Source organism: Mastigoproctus giganteus, chromosome 5, assembly GCF_048544385.1.
Source record: "Mastigoproctus giganteus isolate SK-2022 chromosome 5, ASM4854438v1, whole genome shotgun sequence".
NCBI classification, from domain to species: Eukaryota; Metazoa; Arthropoda; class Arachnida; order Uropygi; family Thelyphonidae; genus Mastigoproctus; species Mastigoproctus giganteus.
In genome coordinates this window covers 142,991,206-143,011,280 of record NC_143579.1, presented here as the reverse complement: position 1 = coordinate 143,011,280, position 20,075 = coordinate 142,991,206, and the positions used below count along the sequence as shown (strand labels likewise).

General features: G+C 37.0%; 1 protein-coding gene across 1 annotated transcript in view; it reads right to left on the bottom strand.

Annotated features, from left to right (window-relative positions):
• LOC150085744 (uncharacterized) overlaps nucleotides 1-20,075 on the bottom strand; it is a 381,725-nt gene that overhangs the window by 95,539 nt on the left and 266,111 nt on the right. Inside the window, exon 5 of the mRNA XM_090373469.1 lies at nucleotides 15,661-15,800. Coding sequence (XP_090229595.1) covers nucleotides 15,661-15,800 — 140 coding nt within the window. The remainder of the gene's footprint in view (nucleotides 1-15,660; nucleotides 15,801-20,075) is intronic.

Here is a 20,075-nt window from a genome sequence, read left to right as displayed (position 1 = left end):
TCTGGTAAAACAATTTCTTCTGTACCTTCACCACTACTTCCAATACCCCAAGATTTTGGTGGCACAGGTACTGGCAGTTCTTTACTGTGTGGCACTGGCCTAATTACTGATGGGATATTTAATGCAGTGCTTGCTCTTTTTGGAAATACCTTTTATTTTTGTCATGCAGAAATAGCAGTCGTTGAAATGATTCTTGGGCTCGTGACACACCATAGGGACAGCAAAAGGTAATGCTCTCAGCTTGCCATATAACCACAGCCTTAAGTTCACTGTACAAGTAATACAACAGATATGTGGAGCCCAATTTTTTTCTTGGTCACCAATCTTGCAGTCAAAGTACAATAAATATGCAACTTTTGTGATATTGTATATTTTCTTCCTCTGAGTTTTTGGGGTTAATGTCCACAAACACAGCAGAAGTTGTCTGGGTGATTGACACAAGTTCTGTGCTTTGTATATCATTTTAACAATGCATTAACCTAAAAACAGAAGGTGAATCTTATAGCGTAGTTTATCGTACACTATATATTGAACAGGTGAATGGTGTAATAAAATTAATAAAATACTGACTTGTCTGTAAAAGTGCATCAGAATCAAAATATACTACAGTCAGTCCTCGTATAGCACGATAGTTTTGTTCCTAGAAACCCTCATGCAATGCAAAATCATGCAATATAAATAACAGGCCCTATGAGAAAAATAGGGTTAGATGCTGACCACCCAAGATTGAACATACATTTGTAACCAAAACATTACCAAGCACAATAAATAATCATAATAATATACGTAAGTATTTTATTACAACTATTACATAATAAAATATTGCTAATTCTTTTGCTTCTATCATAAGCAAACTTGTTCTATGTTTGATTTTCTATCCAGACAGATGACAGCCATTCCATCTCTTCCAATTTTTTGTATCTTGATCTAATGGATTTTATCACACTTTGAGTTGTTCCTGCTATGAAAATGTTTTTATTTTCTCTGCATTCTTTCTAATTCTCGGCATTGCCTCATTTAGGCCTGTAGCACGTGCAATATCACATGTTCTTTCATTATGTTCCATAAGCCTTACCAGGGTTTACTACCCCGGTGGGTCAGAGGCCAGAAGACGATGGAGGCCAGTGTGATTTTGGCTATAAACGCTATAATGAGGCGGCCTACAAATTTTTCCCAGTAAGAATTTTTGACCCAGTCCACCTCTGTCTATCCATATTGCTTTTCTTTTTCTCTCTGAATCTGTAGATTCAGAGAGAAAAAGAAAAGCAATATGGTCTTCACCAGGATGCTTCCTTTTCACACCTTTTATGTATTTTACTCATTTTTAGAAAATACAGCATAATTACAAAATGAGGAGGCATGCTTGATACACATAAACAAAGCTGGCGTATGTAGCAACTGAATAAAGAACACCGTAAAGGCAGAGACACACTATTAACACGTGACTACGGAAGGTTGATTCAGCCTTTTGATAACGATTTTGACAGTCCTTTAAAACTACGAAATTCCATGCCGCCACCACCACCAGTTCTGTTTGTTCTATTTGTTTTCCCTGCTCATGGATTATTGCACGGCATTACAATTTACATTGAAGCAAAGTGTGCTGCAAAACTGCCAAGTCGATCTTGTTCCATTCCTGCTGGCAGACTTTCCACAAACCTTCAACAGTCCTGGGGCAGTGAATTCCGAGAGTTCTTTTCAAAAGTGCAAAAATCCATGGGTGCGGCATCAGGTGATTTAATAGGTATATCTTCAAATGGGATCGAACAAATACCTGTCGCCACTTCTATTCTCTGCAAAAAAGCACGGGTGGAACGTGACATGTGGCTGGATGCCTTATTGTGGTACACCCACAATAGCAAAATTGATTACCACACCTTTTCAGCGTCAGAACTGTACAATGTGGGTATTTCACATTCAAACAACAGCTGTAGAACTTTAGTCTGGTAATACACTGAGTTGACTTTCACATTTTTAGCGACTGTGCAACTCTAATTTGCTGTTACAGGTGACCCCCGCTTAACGCTGATCATTCGTTCCGGAAAAACAGAGCGCTAAGTGAATCCGCGCTAAGCGAGCGCCACTTTCCCATAAGGTAACATATGTATTTATGAGCTGCGGTCGGTGCCATAGGATATTTCCTAATGAATAATAAACAGTATTGAAAAGATGCACAAATGTCGGTCAAAATATTTAATATTCAAATATTTGCACATATAAAATATTCTGCATTGCATATGTATAATTATGTGGTAACTTAATTTAAAGTAAGTAAATTTAAAATTCCAATTAAAATAATGAATTTAATTTAATTGATGAATTTAATCATGACAAATGTGTGGATTTTGAGTTGAACTTTGGCTCTCTTCCAAATAAACTAAAAGGGGTATTAATTTTAAATCCCCCGCAGCGTTACAACCAACAATAAAGTCAACCGATCCTCCGCCGCTTTGAAACCTGGCATGTTTTTTTTCTTCTTTCAATATGAAACTTCTTTTAGGCATTCGTTTCCACAAAAGTCCTGCTTCAGCTATGTTAAAAACTTGTTGAGAAGTATAACACATAATACCCCTCTTCAACAATTTTAACAAGTTCTTTTTTGAAAGTTTCGGCTCCTTGATCTGCACTTGCGGCTTCTCCCTGGATTTTAAATCTATTCAACCAGCCCTTACCAGTTTTAAATGGTTCCACATTTTTTTTTTTTTTTAGGCGAGTTTTCTTCAGATCATCATATTGGCTAATCTCTTTCTCTCTCTCTCTCTCTCTCTTTTTTTAATATTTAACTTAACTGAATTCTGCATTGGAATATTATCTTCAATAAAATTAGTCTTTCCATTTCAATCCTAATAGCCGGCCTAGTCCTAGTTGCTTGCAGTGGAACAGCTATCTTTCCCGCTGCAAAAATTAATTCTTTATTTTTTTTATAATTGTTCTTACAGTTAAAGTTGCAAGTCCTAAATTATGGCACACATCCGTTTGTCGTTGACCGGAATCGATTCGCTTCAAAACGTCTAATTTAATTTTCAAATTCAGTCTTTTTCTTACATTTATAGTCTTCGTACTGCGCCCAGACGTTGTTGCATTTTCATTCCTATCAGTCATTATTAGCTCTTCGAAAATGTAACTGCGTTGGTTGAATTAATTACGATACAATGTATCGTAATTAATTTACAATGTTCAAGTAAACTTTCCGTTACGCACGATGTCTAATACTGTACTGAGTGATGACTAGACTTGGATAAATGCATATAACGCAAGTATTACAAGCAATATACTTGATCATTTTTTAAAATGTTGATCGCGGAACTACATAACAAGTCACTGTACTGAAACTAAATTAGCGTGCGAGAAAATTTCACTGAGCGTGGGAAAATTTCTCAAGTCTGCGTGGGAAACGTTTTAATGCTGTTTTGCTATTCATTTTCAAGCTATCGACTCCATCAAATGAAACGATTTCGTTAAATATGCCAAAAATGCAATCTGTAAAAGAGCGTTATAGTGATCTGTGACAGCGTTATAGTCAGATACGGGTTATAATATAAGAACAGCGTTATAGCGAATCAGCGTAAAGCGAACCGCGTTATAACGGGGGCCTGCTGTATATCAAAAACCGGCTACAACCATAAAACCTCGGCCAAAACTTTCCTTACACTGACATGCCCATGTTGGCAAGGCCTTGTCACCCTATGGAGATGGTAATAAATTGACCGAATTCTGTTGCAATCAGAGAGGTATACCCTCACTTCATCCAACGTTGCTACAAATTTCCACCTTTCAGCTGCCAGATATTTTTTGTAGAGTTTTCGAATATTGACCCGCCGCTCTGCAATGTGCCTTGCTCCTAGGTGGTGTACGTTAGCATTTTTAGCATTAGCATTAGTAGAGGCATTTGATGCAAGAAAGCAAGCTTATGCAGCATCAGCCAAAAAAAAAAAAAAAAAAAACCACTTCCACTTCACCCCTCTGCTCGTTCCAAATACCTGTCCAGCTGAGCCTTAAACTTATTTAGACTATCAACCTCCACCACAAGGGATGGAAGTCTGTTCCACCAACCAACTACCCGCTGGCTAAAGGCAAATTTCCTCACGTCTATCCTACATCTGTCTTTCCTCAATTTGAATTTGTGCCCTCTCAGGTGATTTTTCTGAGCTAGAGGAAGAATCCCATCAGCATTGAGCATGCTCAAACCATTCAAGGCTTTATACACCTCTATCAGATCACCTCGCTGGTGCCTAGTCTCCAGACACTGTAATTTGCAAAACTTAAGCCTGGACCTTGTCTTCTCTAGTTGCAAATTTTCACTGATTATGCAACAAAAGGTTGACTGCGAGGTTCCCACGTGTGATGTTATAGCTCTTTGGGTTTGTGGATTTTCACCGACAACGAGCGACTGCACTTTTCGTATTACCTCCCTCGTTCGAATTGGAGTAGGTTGCAGTTTCCTCAGTGTTTTCCGCCCACTTGCAGCAGCTTCATGGAATTTTCCTTTGCAATTCAAAACCTAACGGATACCAAACTTCGATACACTATATAATCCGAGGTATGTCAACATTAAAACAACTTCTACAACTGATGCACCTGTTCATAAGGTTTGGGACTGTGCCTGCTTAAAAAAAAAAAATTTACATTGCTGCCGTACGTCACAAGCAGGATTAATATCAAAATCTTTATCAAATGGCTGAATCAACCCTCCGTAGCTCACATTTTACTAAAGCACATTAATGGAGATAACTACCATAAAACAATAAAAACAATTTCCAGTTGCATTTCTGCTAGTGGAATCTGTTATAAACTGCTAGTAAACTCAATCTAATTGCATTTGTGATAATACCGACAGCTGGAATTGTGTCGGTTTTTACATTATTATGATGAAATGTGTTTCCCCTTCACTGATATAAAAAACAAAAATACTTTTTCAGAATCTTCTCTTCATTCCTATCGTGTTGCGTTCAGTTGGGGGTGATCCCGCATTGCACTGCCATTTCTTGTAAACACAAAGGCGAATCATGCATAAGTGAATTCGGTTCGTGTTATATACGACATCGTTCCACTATTTATAAATCGTGTATGATCGCATTCATGTAGTGTAAACACGTGTTATATGAGGACTGACTGTATATTGCAAGAACAGTAATTATGTACTTGCTTAACTTTTAGCCCAATAAACAAAACCAAACAAAGGTTAATAAGTTTAAAAATTGTATTTCAAACAGTAATGATATATTTGTACAGAATCCAATTATCTATCTTATCTATATTTTCTATTATCTATATCTTAAAACTGAGACGTGACAGGAAATTTTTATGATTGATTTTAAATTCTATACAAAAAACTTGACCAGAAACAACCACTGATTTGCTAGAGGTAAAAATCATGTTGGGTAGTGTAATCAGATCAAGGATATTACTCACTCTGGTTCCTTCTCGAGCTAGCTGTTATAGAAAACAATCATCCAGTAAATCCACAAAAGCCTTGCTAGTGTGCAAGTAGTAGTAGTAGTGGCATGTGATGCAAGAAAGCAAGTGTATGAGCTTATGCAGCATCAGCCAAAAAAAAAAAAAAAAAAAAATCACACCATTCCCTCCAAATGCCTTTTTTTTTTTTTAATGAAAACTACAAACACGAAAGGTATCAAAACCTATAGTACTTAGTATCGTTCGTGGGTTGAAGGAGAAGAATGGGGGGAAAGGGAGGTGGATGCCGGAAACTTTGTTCTAGAGACTAAACATGGGTTTCACCACTTCAAGCCTCCAATAAGCAAAGTGGTGGTATTTCACCGGTTGATGAAAGTCATCTACCACCTACTGTCCAGTTCTTCCTTAAATTTATTTAACCTATCAACTTCCACAACGACAGATGGAAGTTTGGTCTAGCAATTAACCGCCTGCTGGCTAAAGGCAAATTTCCGCACATCTATTCTACATCTGTCTTTTCTTAATTTGAATTTATGCCCCCTTAGGTTCTTAATCTGAACAAGTGGAAGGATCCCATCAGAATTCAGCATGCTCAACCCATTCAAGGCCTTATACACCTCAATCAGATCACCACGCAAGTGCCTAGTCTCCAGCCACTGCAATTTGTAGAACGTAAGCCTCTCTTGGTAAGAGGATCCCTTCATTCCCCTTACCAATCTTGTTGCTCTTCTCTGTACATGCTCAAGCAAATCTATATCCTAAAATGAGGCCTCCAGACCAGTACACAGTACTCAAGGCATGACCTGACCACTGCCTTATACAGAGGGACAATCACCTCCTTTTCCCTGCTAGCAAAATTCCTATATATCATTGACAAAACCCCATGACCTGCCCTGGCAGCCTATCTGCATTGCTCAGAAAACTTCATATCTGCCTGCACAATTACTCCCAGTTATTTTTCATTTTCTACCACCTTAAGTGTAGTATCACACAGTTGGTGTGTTTCTCTGGGGTTACTTCTACCCGTATGCAGTACTTGGCATTTGTCAAGGTTAAACTTCAGTTGCCACTTCTTATCCCATCTGCCCAAATTATCTAAATTCTGTTGCAGTAGCACTCTGCCATTACTGTTATTAACAACCCTGCCAACCTTTGTATCATCTGCAAACTTCGACACTAAGCCTGATATACTTCATCAATATCACTGATAAATATACAAAACAACAGAGGACCCAACACCGAACCCTGTGGGACTCCACTAATAACATTAGTCCACGAAGAGTAGCACCCATTGATTACCACCCTCTGTCTTCTCCCACTCAACCATCCTTTTATCCATTGTAGCAACTTACCCTTAATACCATTCTGCTCCAATTTGTATAATAGGCTTCCATGTGCAACAGTGTCAAAAGCTTTCCTGAAATCCAAATATATGATATCAAAATTATTTTTGATATCATATATTGGTATATATGATATCAAATATACAATTGGGTTGGTATATATCATATATACCACCAAATACAGACCACCAAATACAGAGGATGCGGAAAGGTCAGGGAATGACCACCGCATATCCCCGGAGCAATATGGCCTTAGTTGTTAATGCTCCTAAAAACCAAATAACAACAACAACCATAATAAAACAATCTGATTTACTGGCCCATTATTTCTCTGTACAGTTGTCCATTATACTCATTAGGCCTATAGCACACTCCTACTCTCAATTTTTCTTTCTCAGTGTTTCTTAGCTAACATCATAACCCCCTCCTCCCTTCATACCCTGTCTATCCTTTCTGTACACGCTGTACTCCCCAAATTCTAATTCTGCATTCATTATATCTTTGCAACACCATGTTATCTGATATCCTGACAATATCTGCCTATGATCAAGACAAAAAGGAGGTTGGGCAAGCAAGGGCAGATTATGAGAAATCTTTGGCAAAGGATGCAAAGAAATTGGTCCACTTAACATATATGGATCAACTATTGATGATCCTGCTCAAGTAGCTGATAAACTGAATGAGTATTTTCATCTACATTCACACATGGGGAGTTATTCAAGGATGGGAATTCCAGACGTTTATGAAACTCTAACAGTGAACCGAAGACGACAAATGAAGAGCAAGAAAAACACTGACAGGGAGAAAATTGAGTATGCTGAGTTATGCAAAGCCATTAGAAAGAGACTCAGAGATGACATAAGAAGATTTAACACAAGAAAAGTAGAACAAGCATTAAGGAAAAACAAAGGACTTAAATCAGCAGCCTTGAGCAGTAATACAGAAAAACAAATGCTACTGAAATTGAAGAATAGCGATGGTGTACTTATAAACAGCAGAGAAGGCATAATTCAAATAGCAGAAGACTACTATAGAGAATTATACAAGGAGCGAGGGAATGATACCAGCAGTGGGGAAGATGGATTGCAAAATAGCAACACATACAACATACCCAATCTTCTTCCTGATGAGGTAGAACATGCATTGAAGAGAATGAAGAATCGGAAAGCCCCGGGGGAAGATGAAGTTACTGTAGAGTTGTTAAAATTGAGAGGAAGAGACATAACACAAAAACTGGCAAGGCTCTTCACAAAGTGCATTAGAAAAGGTGTGACGCCTAAGCAGTGGAATAATGCAATCATAGTTTTGCTGCATAAGAAAGGAGATAAATTGGAAATTATAGACCAATTAGCTTGTTATCCCACATCTACAAGTTGTTCACAAGGGTCATTACTAACAGATTAGAAAGAATACTTGATGAGAATCAACCAAAAGAGCAAGCTGGCTTTAGGACAGGATTCTCAACTATGGATCACCTTCACGTAATATCACAGCTAATAGAAAAAGCAAATGAATATAAAACACCATTATGCCTGGCATTTGTGGATTATGAAAACGCATTTTTGACTCCATACAGCATACCTCCTTTATTAGACTAGACAAAGACAGTAGCAAATTTAAAATCGAGAAAGGAGTTCGACAAGGAGACACAATATCTCCGAAGCTGTTTACTGCTGCCCTTGAGGAAGCTTTCGGAAGATTAGACTGGTCGCAGAAAGGAGTCAATGTGAACGGAGAGTACCTAAACCATTTACGATTTGCAGATGACATTGTGGTTATAAGCCACGATCCCAAAGAATTAGAGGAAAATCTTAATCAGTTATGCACAGTTAGTAAGGATTTTGGACTAAAGATGAATATGGCTAAAACAAAAGTAATGATGAACAAGTATGCCACAGAAAGGGAAATAATGACTGAAGGGGCATTAATTGAAAAGGTGGAGTCATATACTTATCTGGGACAAGTTATTAGCTGTAATAATGATAAATGGCTGGAAGTCAAGAGAAGAATAAATTTTGGATGGATAGCATTCAGGAAATATAGTCACATACTGAAGAGCAATATCCCAGTTTGTCCGAAACGTAAAATAATGAACCAATGTATACTCCCCACCATCACTTATGGAAGTGAAACTTGGGTACTCACCAAAAGAATGGAAGAGAAGCTGAGAACTACACAGCGAAGAATGGAACGAATTATATTGGGAATCAGACTGTTAGATAAGAAGAGAAACACATGGATTAGGCAGCAAACTCAAGTAAAGGACATTCTTATCAAAACTAAAGAACTAAAATGGTCTTGGGCACGACACATAGCTCAAAGACATGATGACAGATGGACTAAGAAAATAACAGAATGGTACCCATGAGGAGCTAGAAGAAAACCTGGAAGACAAAGGCGGAGAAGATGGATAGATGAAATTCATGAGTTTTTGGGTAGTAAATGGATGGCCAGTGCTCAAAACAGAAGGAACTGGAGAGGCCTTCATCCTGCAGTGGATTGAAAATGGCTGATGATGATGATGAACAGGGTGCTAAGTGATTTTGTAATAACTGAGAACAAAGTGGAGGAGAAATTGTTGAAATTAAACATAAAAAAGGCAGGCACCTGTGGCAGATGGAATCCGGTTACATTTAAGGAGGCAGCAAGGGAAGTAAGCAAACCCTTAGCCATAATTATGGGAGGATCCATAGAGTCAGGGGAGGTCCCCATGGAATGGAGATGTGCAAATATATCCACAATAACAAAGGGGGGGGGGTGCAAAGGATGACACAAATAATTATATAGACCTGTTAGTTTAACTTCGGTACAAGGGAAAATAATGGAATCACTGGTTAAAGAGCTGATACAGGATCACCTAAACAAGACTGCAGTAATAGTTAAGACACAGCATGGGTTTGTTAAGTGGAAGTCTTGTCTCACCAATTCGATTGGATACTGTGATGTGGTCACAAAGGAACTGGATGCAAAAAAATAATTTTAATATCATATACTTGGATATCAGGAAAGCTTTTGTTACTGTTGCAGATGGAAGACTGCTGTACAAATTGTAGTGGAATGGCATTAAGGGCAAGTTGCTGCAATGGATAAAGGGATGGTTGAGTGGGAGACAGCAGAGAGTGGTAATAAATGGACACTGCTCTACATGGACTACTGTTACTAGTGGAGTCTCCCAGGGTTCTGTGCTGGGCCCATTGTTGTTTTGTGTATTTATCAATGATATCGATGAAGGTATATCAGGCTTAAAGTCCAAGTTTGCAGATGATACAAAGGTTAGCAGGGTTGTTAATAACAGTAAAGACAGAATGCTACTCCAACTGGATCTAGAAAAGTTAGGCCGATGGGATGAGAAGTGGCAACTGAAGTTTAACATTGACAAATGCAAAGTAATGCGTATGGGTAGCAGTAACCCAAGAGAAACGTACCAACTCTGTGGTACTACACTCAGGGTAGTAGAGAATGAAAGAGACCTGGGGGTAATTGTGCAGTCAGATATGAAGTTCTCTGAGCAATGCAGACAGGCTGCCAGAGCAGGTCAATGATATATAGGAATTTTGCTAGCAGAGACAAGGAGGTGATTATCCCCTTGTACATGGCAGTGGTCAGGCCACACCTTGAGTACTGCATTCAAGTCTGGAGGCCTCATTTTAGGAAGAATATAGAGTTGCTAGAATGAGTACAGAGAAGGGCAACAAGATTGGTGAGAGGAACAAAGGGGTGCACTTATAAAGAAAGGCTTAAATTCTGCATCTGGGGACTAGGCACCTGCAAGGTGTTCGGATTCAGGTGTATAAGGCCTTTGAATGGTTTGAACAGGCTCGATGCTCACAAGATACTTCTGCTTGCTCAGATTAAGAACCTGGGGGGGGGCATCGATTCAAATTAAGGAAAGACAGTTGTAGAATAGATGTGTGGAAGTTTGCCTTTAGCCAGCGGGTAGCTGATTGCTGGAACAGACTTCCATCTGTTGTTGTGGAAGTTGATAGCTTAAATAAATTTAAGGCTGAACTAGACAAACATTTGGAGTGACCAGATGGGTGAAATGGGAAATTTTTTTTTTTTTTTTTTTTTTTTGGCTGATGCTTTCTTGCATTATATGCCTCAACAATGCTAATGATGTCCTGACCAGCACCTCAAATTCATCAAATTTATTTACTAAACTCCTAGTTTTGGTGTACATGCAAGAATTTAACCCCAGGGGTAGGTATGGGTTTGGCACACCCAGGTACTGAGCTGGATATCATCATACCCTTCTCCTATCATCATACCCTTCTCCTGTGTCTCTCTCTCTCTCTCTCTCTCTCTCTGTCTGTCTGTCTGTCTGTCTGTCTGTCTCTCTCTCTCTCTCTCTCTCTCTCTCTCTCTCTCTCTCTCTCTCTCTCTCTCTCTCTCTCTCAGGGTAACTCAGGAATTTTTTTTTGGCTGGTGCAGCATATGTCTCAGGCTTCCTTGCACCATATAGCTAATAATAATTAGCATTAGCATTAGCATTATCCAATAAATGCTATTGGATAATGCTAATGCTAATGCTAATTATTATTATTATTATTATTAATATTATTATTAGCTATATGGTGCAAGGAAGCCATGCACCTATTCTTACTCTTAGTTATCCTAACACACCCCATGTATTTACTTGTTCCATGATGACTACCAGTACTCCTGGAAATCCCCAACACATTGCTTTTCAGGATGCTGCCCATTCCAATAGAAGCAGTGCAAGAATTGTTTTCACCTCTGCCTGCAGCTACCGTTAATCTGTTAGACTGTGACTTTCTCCAAGCTAGCAGTTTTCCAACCCCACCTGACACTGCCTCGATAGCATCAGCAAATATTCTTGCACTCTTTCTATTTAAGTGTATCTCATCTCTGTAGATGCAGTCTCTCCTGGTAACGAGCACAGACCACGCTGAGAAAAATTTTACCCATGAACCTTGCACAATCTCTCCAGAGCTGAATTAATTGACAAGGCTCTCATCTTATACTCCCTCCTATCGTGTCTGGGCAGAATGGCAGACACTAGTGCCCTAACTCGCGACTTTTTTTCAACATTGACCTTTACTTGTTAAGCAAATCCGTAGATCTCCTATTCTTAATGTCATTAGTGCCAATGTGTATAACAATATCACCCTTTGTGCCCTTAAAAGATATCTGCTCTACAACAACATCCTCAACTTTTGACCCTGGCAGACATACCCTGATCCTAATCCACCTATCCTTTTTGCACAATATATTTCCCATCTCCCTGAGAATAGAGTCATAGACAATAACAAGCTCCTGTGGTTGGTCACACACAATTTCTCATTAACCCAATGCTATTTTACCTTCAGTATAATAATATTGAAAAATAAAAGGATTTCTCTATAATGACTGTAATTTTTTTCCACTTAATCAGAATTTTTACTTTTTTATTACAATATTCACATTTAGAAATGACAGAATCCTACAGATTTATTGAAGTAATTTGAACAGCTTGTGTGCCTGACTGTTAGAAATCATTTCTTAAGATTTCACACGCTCTTTTCGCACAGAGCAGTAATGAAATGAACATCGTCTAGAAGTTAATTTCATTAGTTACAGTATTTTTATTGGTATGGCTCCAAGAAAGCAGATAGTTTTGCCAATTGCAGATAAAATTAGGATTTTGCAAGCTGTAGATAATGGTGGGCATTCTAAGCCTGACGGTGCCAAACAGTTCGGCATTCCTAAGAGTGCTCTGTTCATTATAATGAAAGATTGGAAGAAAATTGAAAGCTTAGAGAAATCTGCTGCACTGGGTAGGATTCGAGGATGAAGAACAGTTCGATAATAGGGAAGAAATATTTGAGCATATGCGTCATCACCTAAACTTACAGGAAAACTTAAGCTTCAAAGATTATGCAGAAGTGGATGTCGACATTGAAAATGTTTCAGGATATGAATGAATGAGGAGGAATTCATTGCAGACATAATGGAATCTTCTGAAATTTGTAGTAATGAAGATGAGAAACCTACTGCGATTGAACAAGAAGTTTCAGTGAAAGATGCCCATCAAGGATTAGAATTTGTACATCGATTTTTTTCAAGGGCAGCCTAACTGTGAAAGTGAAATAACCTGCTATCATGCACCTTCATAATTCTCTTTTAAAACATGCTCTACCATTAAAACTGTGTGTTTTGACAGATTACTTTAAAGTATGAAACAATTCTCTTGTCAGGTCTTGATAGATATGTAGCCTAGGTAGTGAAATTTACAATTTAATTGTAACCTTATTGCACTCTACAATCAATGCAAATTTATGATCATAATTTTCTTGTTTAATACTGCAACGCACAATATAAATAAGATTATACTATATTGTATTATTAGACTTACATTAAATGGTCAAGCTTTTAATTGTTTTGTTGCTGATTTTATGAACGATCGATATAATGTCCTTCTGATATAATGACCGTTTTTCTCATTCCCCTGGATTATATAGAGCTTCGATTGTACAATTAGGTAACCAGTTGACATGGGTCTGAATAATTAATAATGTTTTCTAGCCAAAGAAATGGAAACCACTGCCTTAGCACTACTAGTATCTGCTGAATGTATACAATCCAAAGAATCAAATTCTTTTCAAAATATTTAGCACAAAATGATGTGGCCTGTAACTGTTTCCCATCTTATGAGAGCAGAATCAGGTGGGAGAGGAAGAGTAGGTAGCATATTTCTGTAAGTTGCTAAATCTCTAAGGCACTTTTGACGAAATCTTTTTTATACTAGAAATAAGATTGTTAATTTCACAAAATTCTCCCTTACATAGGTTGCCTCTGCCAACCTATGCAAGCCATAGGCTAAGCAAGTAATATGGATCAAGTTTGGATAGAAAATTTGTAATGCAGAAGCAGCTTTTATCGTATACAAAGTAGCATCACTAACTAAAATGTAGACTCTTTCACTATGGGTTAATTCAGAGCATAACAGCTGTAATGAATCATTCAATGAATCAAAATCTTGCTATCGTAGAGTAATTCACTTTTTCGAGGGCCTTACAAGCAAATAAAAACAGATGTGATGGTTCTGTATCTAATTTTTCACTTATAAATTATGCAACATAGTGAAAGGGAAGTTAGAGCATCCTGGATTCAGGAGCAGTCACTATGGACTGGAGATGTTCAAATGTTTCCGCAATTCACAAACGAGGGGGAAGATCAAAAGGCAGCATGAGTAATTACAGACCTGTTAGCTTAACGTCTGGTCCCTGGAACATAATGGCATCACTAGTTAAAGAAGTAATACAGGCTTATCTAAACAGGAATGCAATTATAGTGCAGTCCCAGCACAGATTTGTTAAGAGACAGTCTTGTCTGACGAATCTGATTGGATACTATGATTCAGTGACTAAGGAATTGGAAGAAAAAAAATTTTCATAGCATATACTAGAATTTCAGGGAGGTTTTGAATCTGTTACACATAAAAAAGCTGTACAAACTGGAGTAATATGGCATTAAGGAAAAATTACTGCTAAGGATAAAAGGATGGTTGAGTATGAGAAGAAAGAGTAGTTATCAGTGGGCACTGCTCTTCATGGGCTAATGTTATTAGTGGAATTACACAGGGTTCTGTGCTGGTCCCATTGTTGTTTTAAATATTTATTAATAATTTTGATGAAGGTTTGCAGATGTTGCAAAGGTTGGCAGGGTGGTTAGTGATAGTAATCGGGGTAAGCTGCTGAAAAAGGATCTAAACAAATTAGGGCAATGAATGAATGACAGTTGATATTTGAAGAAGAAGAAGAATTCCTTATTGAATACACAGTCAATAGCATAAAAACGAATGGCAAAATAGCATTTAACATTGATAAATGCATGGTACTGCATATGGATAGAAATAATCCCAGGTATGGTACTACAATCAGGGCACTGGAACTGTATGATACTACAATCAGGGCACTGGAAAATCAAAACACCTGGTGGTAATTGTGCAGTCAGATATGAAGTCCTCTGAGCAATGTGGGCAGGGTGCCATGATAGTCTGTGATATACAGGAACTTTGCTAGCAGGGACAAGGAAGTGATTATCCTATTGTATAAGGCAATGAGATTGAAAGGAATGAAAGGGTGGTCTTAGCAGGATAGGCTTCAGTTCTGCAAATTGTAGTGTCTTGAGACTAGATACCTGTGAGATGATCTGATCAATATTTTTAAGGCTTTAAATGGATTTAGCAAGCTTCTTGGTCACACTACACATATAAGGAGGCATAAATTCAAATGAGAAAGGATGGTAAGACTGCTTCCTTGCTTCATATGCCAAACGAGGGGCATATGAAGCAAGGCCACTAATAACAGTAATAATAATAATAATAAAAACAGTGGTTTGTTTTAGACATACTTATAACCAACCATCTTTTGAGCTGGTAAGTGTCAGTTATTCAGCAGACTAATAATCATAAATATAATTAGATTAAAGTGACCTTATTTATTAAAAAAAAATTTAGAATAATTGGAATAATATATTTATCATTTTGTTATCCAGGTGGAGATTTTATCATCTTTGCTGACTTATACTAGGGATTTTTAAGTGTTATTTATTATTCAGTTATATATTTAAGTGTTATTTATTATTCAGTTATATTTTTAAGTGAACATATTTGATATTTCTTAAGATAACCTAACAAAGATGTTAGGTTATCTATGTTACCTTAATGTTAATTAACTTTGCTTAAACAGTTATATTGATGACAATACATTCAGTCAGCTGAATGACTTAAACTTGCCGTTTCACTCACTCATAGAAACAACAACCTTTTAGAACACAATAAAAGCTGTTGTAGATATACAGCATCCCCCAATAAGCATTTTTAATTCAGGCTACTAATCTTCATTAAATAAAGCAAAAAATAAACAATTTGTGAAATGAGATTTCTACAGTTCCTTACCTCCTGTTATTATGTGAGAAGAAGAGAAAAGGGAATCCGTATATGGATGTGTCTGTGATGGTGCACTTGTTGTGCTTATACCGCCCAAGTCAGGTGAAAATTGAGGATCAGTGGAACTACACTGGCTACTTCGCTTTTTCCTAACACATAAATTACAAAAGAATCATGAAGTTTCTGTGCAATAATAATCTCTTAAACTTAAAAAAAAAAAAAAATCTTATGCTATACAAACCCCACATATAGGGTGGTATGTAAAATCATAATCGTGAAGAAGTATCTAAAATCCAAGGTATTAGAGGTGTAGGTGTGATGCAACATAAGAAAATGATCTGTGCTGCTCAATCAAGCTAGATTATCATACACCCTGTGTCATAACTTGGAAATTAGCACTAACTCCATGACTGTGAGAGATAGTTATTATTTTGTGTGTGTGTGTGTGTGTGTGTGTGTGTGTGTGTGTGTGTGTGTGTGTGTGTGTGTGTGTGTGTGTGTGTGTGTGTGTGTGTGTGTGTGTGTGTGTGTGTGTCTCGCACAACAGAAAAACAATATAGATAAAAAAAATGAGCCACTCAGAAGCCAAACTGATGAAATCCATGAAATAAAAAGTAAATAAAATTGATGAAGTTATAAATATTGTTTTTTAAAATTCAGCTTGAAATACGCACACCAACAAATAGTATATAATGTATTATTTAGGTAAAACCTATATCCTATACAAGATTACATATCCTATTATGTATTTTATACAAGATATAAAATACATAAAAATAAATATATCAAAGAAATTTCTTCATATTTTTACAAATTTTCTTTAAACTTATAATAGAGATAATTGATTTGGCAACTGAAAATATGGAAATTGCAGAAAAAATAAAACGACAAAAGTCATTATAACATTATTTATTATGAAACTTTCAACAGATTATCAATATAGGAACTGTGTTCTTATTATTATTGTTTTATTATATTATTATTATCATCAACTTAAATAATATCTTCAATGTCAGATGCATCCAATGTACTGTCACCTCGATTTGTCTTTAAATTTTTGTAATAGTCATGTTTAATGGGAGGAAAGTATTTCAATATATCCATCATGTCTTTTCTTTTCACTACCAGAAGGATACAACAAAGCTGGTCTATGTTTTTCAGTATTGATGGCCTACCTGCTTGGGATTTTATAATATTTATTGAATCAAACTCTATATCTTCATTAAACTTGCATTTCGTTTGTATAATTTGTGGTTTCGACCTCTCTAATTTAATCCACTGCATATTGAGCCAGTTGACTTTTAATCCCGTAATTGTTTTCTTTCTGTTAGTGAGAAGACCTTCAAATGGTTTTGTGGAAAGAAAGTCCTGATGAGCCATCTCAACCACATCACACAGTGTTTTCTTCTTAAGAACTGTGTATAAAAATATTTTGTTTAACTTGACTCTCCAAGTTGTAAAATGCACTCATGGCTTATTCTCTTTGATCACAAGTGGTATTTTGATTACATTTCCCAGCACATTGACATGGTTTATCTTGAAATTCTTTTGCAGGCATTAAACGTCCATTCCTATTTTGTACTGCATACCTTGTATTCTTTTGTGGTTCTGAATATTTCGAGCCTATTTGTCAAGATTCCGGCTTCATTTCTGTCCAGTATTTGAATGATTTGTTTTGGTATCTGGGTTATGGGCAATATTTTCCTTGTTTGAATCTGAAGATGAATCCAAATAAATACAAAAATGTTTCCTTATACAGTCAATCCTCGTATAACACGTGTTTGCACTACACAAATTCAATCATACACGATTTATAAATAAGGGACCGATACCTTATATAACACGAAACGAAATCGCTTATGCACGATTCGCCTTTGTGTTTACAAGAAATGGCAGTCGAATGCAACATGATAGGAATGAAGAGAAAATTCGGTGCCTCCGTAGCCAGGTGGGAAGGAGCAGCAGTGCATAGCACACACTTCTTGATTAGACCGGGGTTCGAGCCCGTCACCACCAAATATGGAGGATGCGGAAAGGTCAGGGAATGACCACCGCATATCCCGGAGCAATATGGCCTTAGTTGCTAATGCTCCTAAAAACCAAATAACAACAACAAGAGAAAATTCTGAAAATGTATTTATGTTTTTTATATCAATGAAGGGGAAACACATTTCACCATAATAACGTAAAGACCAACACAATTCCAGCTATTGGTATAATCGCAAATGCAATTGGATCGAGTTTAGTACCAGTTTATAACAGATTCCACTAGCAGAAATGCAACTGGAAATTGTTTTTATTGTTTTATGGTAGTAACCCCTAGAAATGTGCTTTAGTAAAATGTGAGGTGTTAATAGTGTATCTCAGTCTTTATTCAGTTGTTACACACGCACAGCTTTGTTTATCAAGTGTGCCTCCTCGTTTTGTAATTGTGCTTTGTTTCCTAAAAATGAGTAAAATACTTAAAAGGTGTGAAAAGGAAGCATCCTGGTGAAGATACTGCAGATTCAGAGAGAAAAAGAAAAGCAATATTGATAAACAGAGGCGAACTGGGTCAAAAATTCTTACCCGGGAAAATTTATAGTGGCCTCATACTAGCGTTTATGGCCAAAATCACACTGGCCTTCGGCCCACCGGGGTTTCCCCGGTAAGGCTTATGGTCAGTCCGCCTCTGTCGATAGAGAAAAAATATGAAATTGTGAAAAGACCATGTTATATTGCACGTGCTACAGACCTAAATGAGGCAATGCCAAGAATTAGAAAGAATGCAGAGAAAATAAAAACAACTTTCTTGGCAGAAACAACTCAAAGTGTAATTAAAATCCATTAGATTAAGACACAAAGAATTGGAAGAGATGGAACGCCTGTCATCTGTTTGGATAGAAAATCAAACAAAAAACAAGTTTGCTTACGATAGAAGTAAAAGCATTAGCAATATTTTATTACGTAATAGTTGTAATAAAATGCGTAAGTATTTTATTACGATTATTTATTGTGTTTGGTTACAAATGTGTGTTCAATCTTGGGTGGTCGGCACCTAACCCCATTTTTCCCATAGGGCATGTTGTTTATATTGCATGATTTTGCATTGCACGAGGGTTTCTAGGAACGCAGTTATCGTGTTATACGAGGACTGATTGTATTGGGGTTTCTGGGTATCGGAGGATCACTATCTGATTCATTACTCTGCATGTCACAATAATAATTATTTGCCATCTTTATTCTACACCCTTGAATATTTTTTCTTTTATAAAACAATGTACTTTTATAATTAATATGATGTTCCTTGTTTAACACTCCACAATATTTGATTATGGACAACTGTTGACACCAAACTGGAGTTAATCGAAATGGCTTCTGAAATATATTAACTATTATTCAGAAATCATACATGGTTCTGCCCTCTCATGGTGATAAATAGAATTATCGAGGTTAACTTTTGGTTTCTGAAAAGTTAAGCACTAATCATGTGCTCTGGTACAAAAATTGGGAAAATTACAGAAAGTGAAGTTGATTAGTTTGGCCTTTGAGTGGCTCAAATATCATTTACTGGTTATCAAAATTAATACATTACATGGGTTCCCAAACTTTCTCATTTCACGGTGCCCTTAGTGTGTCTAATTTTTTCACGACGCCCCTAGTTCAAAATAAATACTTATAACAGTTCCGTTTATTAAGTAGTTAGGTCCAAACAACTTAATAAGTAATGTTGAAACTGTGGGCTACCTCATGCTAGTAGTTCACGCAGTGTCCAACAGATGTTGAGTATCACTGTTTCCCTTGAAATTTTAAAATATCCCGCAGGGCCCTGTGAGTTCAGTGCACCTCCCTGGGGTGCCACGCCGCACAGTTTTGGAACCGCTACATTACAGTAATTCTTTAGTAATTTCATCTTATATAGCTAATGCCAAAAGAAATTATCAAAGAACAAGGGTACAATATTAAACTTTAGCTTAAAAGTTCCAGTTAACTTATATTAAATAAGTTAACTCAATTATTTGAGTTTGTCCCCTTCACCCACTTTGAAGTGGTGACAAAAAGGATGTTTCATCTGAAGGATGCATTTTTATCAGAAACTGTGTCACCAGCAGTGTAGGGTGGCCATCACATAGTCATGATACAATGCCCATTTGTCCAGCCACAATTTCTACCTTTTCAAATCACCTTCAAACACTTCAGAACTTGAAAGTAAAATGCCTGATTGACATATGTTAATGGGGAACAAATTAAGAGAGGGTCTTGAATTTTGAGATTCATATTGCATGGTCAAATGCAGACCAGCACCCCTGCCTCCAAGAATTAGGAATTACAAACCAATTCATTTAAGGAAGTAAATTTATGACTTCTTATTGCCACATTACACATTCTTACTTTTGTGGTCCTGGAGAACTCTTATTTTCCATGGTTTGGCTTTTTTTGTATGA